At 38.8% G+C, this 9,118-nt stretch overlaps 1 protein-coding gene across 1 annotated transcript; it reads right to left on the bottom strand.

The window, feature by feature from the left end:
• Positions 1-6,097: 6,097 nt before the first annotated feature.
• LOC115765418 (lipase member H) lies at positions 6,098-8,392 on the bottom strand. Its single transcript, XM_030708963.1, has 4 exons — positions 8,139-8,392; positions 7,923-8,077; positions 6,543-7,019; positions 6,098-6,486 (listed from the first exon to the last, which is right to left on the bottom strand). Exons 1-4 carry the CDS (start codon positions 8,390-8,392, stop codon positions 6,098-6,100), a joined length of 1,275 nt encoding a protein of 424 aa, XP_030564823.1.
• Positions 8,393-9,118: the final 726 nt, after the last annotated feature.

Consider the following 9,118-nt stretch of genomic DNA (forward strand, 5'->3'; position numbering starts at 1 on the left):
AGAACGACTCTGTGCTGACCCATAATATAAACTTTATAGGTCGAAATCTACGCAAAACATTTTACCCTTTTAATTTTATGGGTTAACGGTAGAATTTATATAACGGTTTTGTCCGGCAGCATAGTGGATATATGTATTTTCTGATTAGGACGACGAGCTGAGTTCAATCAGCCACGACCGCCCCCGTCTGTATATCGCATCGATGTATAAAACAGCAATTTAAAATATTTATTTTCCCATACCATAGGGAATGCAAACTCATACATATTGTTGAAATCTCGACCCATTTTTATTAGGATTAGCTGAAGGAAAATAAGAACGGACTGAAGTATCTCTACATATTAAGCTGTTTGATTGGTGATCAACGCACAGCCCACCTGCAAGTATGAAAAAATCTTGAAAAATGTATGTTCGCAGCTATGGTAAACTGTTGTATGCAAGTTCCATCCGATCAGCTTCAAAATCATTTGCAGATATATTTTTATCAAGCTCGGCATTTACGAGTTTCCCTCTTCTCTTTAAAACCGTAAGGCAAAGAAATCTCTACTATCTCGATAAATTTTTGGGGGAGGAATCCAAAAACTAAAATATTTTAAGCCTGCATAGACTATGTGTTCGCAAAGTATTTAGGTATTAAGATATTATAACTAAAGTATAGTGATATTATCGAAATTTACCACATATGTATGCTAAGTTCCCTCTAAGTATGGGGCCCGAAAATATATTTAAAGCTGTTGTAGTTTCTGAGATCCACGAACTCATACAGTCGGTGTCTAGTCTCTTAACATTAAATTTATACTTATTAAATATATTTGTATTGTAACATATTTCGAACAATTTGAAAAGTAAAATGAAACAAGTGTTGTATTCTGCCTACCGCTAGGATCGTGTCGACGTTCCGTTATATAAAGCACATAGGGTCATTCTGTCGTTGTCAAGTAAACATGTAAAAATGGAATGTTTTTTATAAAAACTTTGATCTTGATTTCTGCAAATTGTAAGTATAATTTTTTTAGCGTTTACTTTCATCCTAAAACGAAGCTTTTGCCCATTTCTAGTGTTTAGGTTTGTATTTTTGTTTACCGATTAAGCTGTGCTCTATTAAAAGCTTAGGACAAACATTGTTATAAATAGTTACGAATGTATGTTGCGAAACTTGGTAGAGAGTTTTTTTTTTTCATACAAACGTTCTTACTTGCTTATGCACTTTTATCTATGTTGTTTGCTGCACCTCGCTTGGGACTGGCTTGCTGACTTGTTCAGTTCGTTGCTTGGCGGATGTACGCTCTTAGTAAAAATTGCATTTTGAAATTGAGTGCAAGACGCAGGACGCTGGTCGCCGAACGCTGTCCAGGGACTTGGAAGGCGACGCGTTAATATTTCATCCTTCATGCTCACCTGCATTTACACCTACATTGTGGGCAAGACTGTTCGAGAGGGGTGTGGGTAGGGCAGCAGAACAATGGAAGGACCCCACGGCGTGTAATCAAAAGAAAACGTTGCCTCTGGCTGCACGACCTGCAACTTTTCCGTCTTTCCGACCGTCGGCATAGAGGGCGTTCCAGAGCGAACGACGACCATGATGCCGACACCAGCTGCGAGTTATTTACAGGCAGAGGAGGACGTTTTTTTACAAACTGATGGCAGAAGCCAAAAGCCCGTCCTTGTACAGCTTTAACACATCGCAGGAAGCATTTAAATGTGTTTTTGTGTAAGCGTGTATCGTCCAGGCAGACCAGAAACTAAAATATTTCTGTTATTAAGCTAAAGAAACACTTAACTTCGCCAGGATCACGTTAGGACATCGCCAGGTGCACCGAATACATTCTGCCAAGGGTCTGACGGTAAAATAATGTAATGGATCATTGCAACGTAAATAGCACCTGTTCTTACACACACAACCCATCACTCAGCGTTAGTTCTTGCATAACTTTAGTGCTTACAGTCCGATCTGTATAATAATACATAGAGCCCTCTAGCGTTCGATCTATACGCATACAATTAATGGAGTCAAATCGACAAAAATGCATTTGACATTTTTTTTAGCGCCCCAGCATGGCTTATCAGATAACAGTCAATTTTTGGGAAAATCTCACAGTTCTTAAGAGTCACCTAGAGTCACCAAACTTTTCACAATAGAATAAATAGATCAAGTACATTCATTTCACATCTATCTCCAATCCCCTAGTCGGGCCTCCCTGACTGGAGCACTCTTACTTGTTTTTTTTTTTTTTATTATTTAATTTTGAGGGAAAGGGATGTGGCATCCAAAATGTTTAATATATTTATTCTTAACCAATACAAAAATATTTTTGTCAAATTTGGTGAATCCAGCTCTTTAAGCATATGGTCTAAATATTGGATTTCGATATGTAATTTTATCGTTTCCTTTGAAAGGGAGTCAATTATAGATGATTTGAAACATAATATTGTGCAAATGTATGAAACAGGCAGAAGAAAGCAGCTTCAACCTCATTAAGTGTGTTCTGGTCAGCATCAGTAGTGAGTCGATCTAGCCATGTCCATCAGTCTATCCATATGTATAAATAACCTATAAGAGCTGGACTATGAGGTAGAAGCGGGGAGGTGGTGATAGCTATAAAATGAAAGATACTTAAAATATATAACTATAACAAGGAGGACCTACACATAATATTTAAAGCCTCTAGCACTTATAGGTTCTGAGATCCTTGCATTCATACATACAGACAGACGGACGGACAGACAGACGGATATGGCTTGATCGACTCGGCTTGTGATGCTGATCAAGAATATATACTTACTTTATGGGGTCGGAGATAAATTAGACATTTTTTACTTATTTTTAATGGGTTCAGGGTATAACTAGCTTTGGTGATAACGAAGAACACTAACGACAAGAAATATTTAAGGCCCCTGTAGAGATACTATATATCTTACGGCTTATCATATTGTTAAGCTTGCAATTGCAGAGTATGATAAGACGTGTATCTTGGAATCAGAACATTTTCCCATTAAATAAGTAATTAAGCGACTGATTTTTCCTATAGAGCTGTATGATATAGTTGTCACATATTGATAGGATCTGCCTCATATGTGTACGTAACATATGCTGAGTTTGGTTAAATCAAAAATGTTCTCAAAAAAAAAACTTAATTTTGACCGATCATTTAAATAGAAGCTATTTGATATAGTGATCTGATGTTGATAGACTTTTGCGCATATAAAAAGAGCATAGTGAATCTAGTAAATGTTGCCTTTGAACAAGATATCATGCTACTTAGCTTGCCCCCAATCGAAATAAGCTTGGCTTTTCGAGGAAATCTCTTCGGTAAGAAAATTTAGATTAACTTCTCGTAAAACATATAGTTTTCCAAGTAAATATATTTGCCAAAGCTGAGAGCTGCTTCAGGGTCTTGTAAACAAAGGTTGAAGATATCCCCTAGGCACGTTTGACTAGAGAACTCTTACCTGTCTTTAAAAACTGCTCTGGTAGTTCAAACGTACTGCCGCAGGCTCTTTGTCGATTTTACCCAAGTCCCATAACCATTAAATCTGCTAATTTAAGTTCTAAATTAAACAAATAGAACTGCGAATAACATCTGTGCTTGTAGACCGTTTAGCACGCACTATTTTGATCTGAAAACTTATGGTTTTGTCACGATTTTTGCATTACCACTTCATTCGTCATATTTAGTGATAGGCATTGGGCACATATTTAATAAACAAACACATTTTTATTGCTGAATACAATATTAGCAGTGGTAAAACTTCTAACAATACCAAATTCAGATCACGCTGCGCGCACCTTTCCCTTAGCACTAATAAAAAAGTAAAAGTTAGTTCCCTTAGCGGGCGCCGAACTAATAACTTCTATCAACCAAACCACTTTCCATCGCCTCATACCTCAGCCAATATACCAATATCATAATTTTATTCATAAAACAAAAACTGAATTCAAATGCACACGTTATCGCACGTGGCCTGCTATTATAACAGTACGTTTTCCTTAATAACTTTGGTGCTTCTTAACCGCAGCAGTTCTTATTGTGCTATAGACTATTTATATATTGGCAAAAGGACAACATCATTTAAATTGTACCCTTATTCTATTGTTTTATTGATTTGATTTATAGCGAATGGGGTGGAGGTTGCTGTAAAATGAAATATACTTCATCTGTAAATACTATTCTAAGTAGAAGGTACATATCAAACTTAGTGATCATAGCTCTTAAAACCTTACAAATTTACTAAGAAAACTGAACTGTAATATCGATCTTTATCGATTGCTTGGGCCAAATGATCGATGATCGGAAACAATTGTATTGTGCGAGCTCTAGAACGGCTGCGGAAATGGCTCGTCTAATGTTGAAAAAGAATACATATCCTTTATGGGGTCGAAGATGCTTCCTTTTTCCTGTTACATACATTGCAGCAAAGCATTATGCCACTTTTACCCATTTGCAACGGATTTGGGAAACAAATAAAAGAAATAAATTTGTAAAATTGACTCCCCATAAATTGATTTCAAAAGAAAGCTCTATTGTGTTAATAATACGAAGTATATAATACCCGAATCTTTATTTGCTTGTTCATTTGACCTTTTTGCAAACACTTCGAATTTCAGGGAATCAAAATCCAGTTAATTCAGCGTTTTCGATGATTATAAATAAATTTGAAAAAATTGAAATTTTATTGAGAGAGCATGAGCTCTAGTTACGGACAATTCTGTAGGTCTAGGAAATTTGCTTAGTTTCACGGATTATTAGCTTCATCGATTGGATCGTTATTTCCTAGATCTTTAAATCGATTTCGAAAACTACTAACGTTAAGTCTTAAAATTTGAAATATATATTGTGATTTGCCATTTACAGAGCGAGCTAATCATTTTAGATATATCAATAAATTCACTGAATCAGACGTTCCTTTAGTGCTCGAAATAAACGTGTATACGCTGGTAACTTTAAAATATATCCATTTAATTTGTCGGGTATCAAAATTTGGTATTACCATGTACAATGTACCTACAAAAGGTTGTCCGAATAAAAACAAAACTCTCACACCAACGTAAAGAACGAACCGATATACAGACTGCCAGGAAGTCATTGGCGCGCAACAATGTTCGACCCATGCCTGGCCCCATTCTCCGTTGTCGTTGTGAGCCACTGTGTATACGCAACATGCAGGCGGCTGCACTTAACAGTTAATCGTAAAACAAAATGAAAAGCGAAAACAATAAACTGAAATTCAATTTTCTCATTGTAAAACATAATTTTCTACAACTTTACGTCAGCTGGCCCTTCGCATTGGGCACGCCTTTGCTAAAAGGTAGTTAATATTTGCCGTCTACATGAGACCTGTTCTGCTTATATTGCTGCTTGTTCTTGTTCGTTTTCTTGTTCCTGCTGTTGTTGCTCTGTTACATTCCACTTGAGTTGGGAGTTGTTTTTGCTCGGTGCTTCCTGTTTTGAAATTTATGGCGCCGTCGTCGCCAGCGCGGCCGTCGACTTCGCATGAGTTATGCGAGTTGCATTTCTACTGGTCCTGGCAACAGTCTGGGTCCTGGTCCGGGTCCGCGTCCAAAACCTGGCCCACATTAAGTGTTAAATTATTTTATGTTCATGTGCAGTTATATCAGTATGTAGATGTCAGACGGACCCCTCTTACCATATGACAGTGAAGCCACTTAATTATGAACGGTTATTTTTACTAACATAGTAGCCAGAATCTAGATCAGTAATTCCGATGTTTTGTTTTTATTTGACGGTATTCAACCCAACACCAACAATAACGATATAAATGTGCTAGACAATTTTAGCATGTATTCTATATATTCATGGCCAAAAAACAAAATGCTGAATTTACAGAATTTAGGGTAACTTTTGGGTGGCTCAGCAAATTGGTTATCCTATAAAACTGTAAAGCTTGTCCATATGTCATCTATCATGCTCAGCGAAAGTGGAAAATAGGGCATGGTTGGTTGCATATTTTTAGACTATTTTTTTTTAATCATATATAGTACATATAATATTGTGCTTACATACATATGCATGTATAACAGAAACAACACTAGGAACTAGTTCCGCTCTACTCTCTAACTCTGCCTTTATATTGTTCATTACCTCTCACACTGGCAACGTTGGCTTTCCCTACTACGCCTCCGCGTCCACGGCCGTTGACGCAAGAGTTCGCCACCTTTGGCATTGTCGCTACTTAAGTGCCTGTCGTTTATGCGATTCCGATTCTGAGACCTTTCCAAAATCCAATTCCAAAGGCGGTTCGAGCGCTGCCGCTGAACATAGGGGTGGCTGGACGTGGTGTCAAAAAAGAAACTGCCTTGCATCCGTCGATGAGAGTGAATCCCAAAAAGAGCGCGGCGATTGTTATCGCAGCGGCCAGAAAGATATTCGCGATAGCTATCGCATTGATACCCAATGAAGGGGTACTGCGGATCCATTGATTGCCTAAAGAAAATGGCCGCTGCCGAATGACTGCAGGCAATAGGATCTATAGAAGGCAAAGGTTAATCTCTTATTCGATTTTCGCCTGTTTACGGAACTTACTTGTGTTTTGCATATCGCGCAGATTCATAAACATCAAACAGTTGCGTTGGGGAGCTCGTCCACCGTTCGGATAGAAATCAGCGTGCCCACACTTAAGACTGGTGCCCAAGGTGCCGCCTGAGGTATGCAGGACTTGTACAAACTTTGCATCCGTTTGGTCAAGCCGATACTTTGGGTGAACAGCAGCCGGTAAAGTGAACAGAGGCCCTGCCGGATCCAGGCCAATTATTTGCTCCACTTGACCATCTAGGACGGCCCCCGCATATCCTGCTGCATGAGCGCCTAAACTATATCCCGCTAGGGTGACGTTGTGGCGATTAAAGTGACGCGGTCGCATTTCCTCCAGGGCAATGATTATGCCCGCCACTGTCAAACCAACATCAAATATAGACATTGAGGCGCTTTTGTAATCATTCTGTGACAGATTGCCCCAATCTACAACGCATACATTGTAACCTTCATCAAAGAGGGTCCAAGCTGATAATACAAAGTCCGATATAAATTATGGGCAAAATAATATTACAACTAGTAAAACTAATCTACGATAAAAAAATTGCTAATAAATTCTTTTGGAATAAAGCGTAGAATACCTTATCATACAGATGTTTTCGTGATTTGCTTCGTTTTTTTTTTTATCTTTATCAACATTCCAGGGAACCAATATGGCACCCAAATGCTTGTAAGTGAAAAAAAACGAATTAAGTTAGAAAATGCTGTTGATAGAATTTAAAGAAAACGTGCATTTATGTGTGTATACAGAAATTATTGGAATTTGCGCTGGCGTGTGTTTCTAAATAGATCTCAATGAAATTGTCAGTGCATCTAATTGTACTATAGAATATTCGTGTATTATCAAAAAGTCAATATCATTTTAATTGTGGCTTATATTGGTGGACAGCATAAATTGGTGTTTTCACTTGAGGTAGTAGCGGGGAGGTGGTAATAGCTATAAAATGATAGATGCTTTATATATATATACTATTATAGCAGCTACATGTAGGGTCTAATGACTCTAGCTCTTATTATTTACCAAAATTGCTCAGAAAACAGGATTTAGATATCGATTTTAATCGATTGCTGGGAAACGCGTCAAATAACTGATTCACGGAGTTAAACTCATTGCGGGAACTTGGGGAGGTTTTAAGATAGACTTATCCACTTTCAATTGGTTCAGGAAATAAGAATGAGAGTAGACATAATGTGAACAAAAACTGCTGATTGTTCAGAGTTATAATGCTGAGGGCTGTTCGATTTTGTTCACTTTCACTTGGTCTTGCACCTTTCTGGCTCAGATCTGTATACTTGAAATTATTAAACATTTACACATAGACCAAATTAGCTATTAATTAGAGTCCGAAGTTTGCATTTTGTTTGACTTACTCAATAATAGCTCTTGAACCCAGTCCTTGCTGCCCTGATCGTTCCAGCCATGCAAAAACAATGCCAACTTCTTTTTTGCATCCAAACGACGGAAACCACTCAAGTCGCCGAGCTGTAAATGAAAGTGTACCTCCTCTCCCAAATCCATGTCGGAGCTACAGCGTGCAAGGTGAGAGAATCTATGATCTTGAGTCTTATTTTGAACGGAACACTTACATAGTGCGGCACTCAAACACAATTCCATAGTTCAGATGAGCGCGATCTAAGCTGTTACTCAGCATGGTCTCCTGCATATACCGAAAACTCTTTTGTAAGATGTTCCACTTGTGCAAATGGGCCCCGGACCCGCAGATGCTGCTTAGCAGCAGCAGACAGACCCAGACCCAGGTAAATTCATGGCATCTTTGCTGCTTCTGTAGTTGCTCCCGTTGTTGTGGGGTGATGTGCCGACAAATCCCGTGCGTTGGCATGCAAACGCTTTTAGCAACACGAAAAAAAAAAACAACAATAAAATAAAATAAAATTTAAAAAGCCGAAAATAGTAAAAATTTATAAACGATGGATTGGCAAATTTATGCATCAACGCTTGGCAAAGAATTTGGTATGTGGATGGGCGAGTCCGCGGAACTGTGGCAAACAATCTACTAGAGATATAATAATAGAGCGCGAAAGAATGAGAGACAGAGAGAGAGAGAGAGAAAGAGAGAGATTGAGAGAGAGAGAGGGAGAGAGAGAGAAATAATGCGTACTAGATATCACAAAGCGCGAATTGGACTCGGTAAATTGGACCGCTTGGCTTGCCCCCTGACATGCTACTGATGCCAGTGCCGCGTGGAACTGAAGTCCAAGCGTTGCTTCTATTCTCCAGCCGGCTCCACTATTAGGGCCGCCGATGACCCTCGCGACAGCAAAGGCAGCCGCCAAATGAGCTTCATGGCATCGTGAGCTCTTATTCTTGGAGCAAGTTTGCTCTGTGTTTGCACAAGTGAAAGTAAAGCTTGTAACGGTGTTCTTTGTTTCGGTGTCTATGTTTAGTCTGTGTGTGTGTCTTTGTGTGTGCCTTTGTCGTGGTCTCTCTGACTTGCGCCACTTGACTGATCTTGACATAAAAGCGTTCGTGAGTTGGGACTGCGACGGTAGACGGTCTAAGACCTGTTTGGATTTTACAAGGCAATCGTCAGCCATTAGAATACAAC

The sequence above is a fragment of the Drosophila novamexicana genome, unplaced genomic scaffold (genome assembly GCF_003285875.2).
Source record: "Drosophila novamexicana strain 15010-1031.04,08,12 unplaced genomic scaffold, DnovRS2.1 tig00000960-arrow-arrow-pilon, whole genome shotgun sequence".
Classification (NCBI taxonomy): Eukaryota; Metazoa; Arthropoda; class Insecta; order Diptera; family Drosophilidae; genus Drosophila; species Drosophila novamexicana.

What these genes read in the sequence shown, in the direction of transcription:
- LOC115765418 (XM_030708963.1), bottom strand. Translation starts at nt 8,392, where the DNA reads ATGCCAACGCACGGGATTTGTCGGCACATCACCCCACAACAACGGGAG. An exon ending in GGTTCAAGAGCTATTATTGA is followed by an intron (nt 7,020 to 7,922) that starts GTAAGTCAAACA and finishes TTGTATTATCAG; the next exon opens with CTTGGACCCTCTTTGATGAA. An exon ending in GCGCGATATGCAAAACACAA is followed by an intron (nt 6,487 to 6,542) that starts GTAAGTTCCGTA and finishes TGCCTTCTATAG; the next exon opens with ATCCTATTGCCTGCAGTCAT.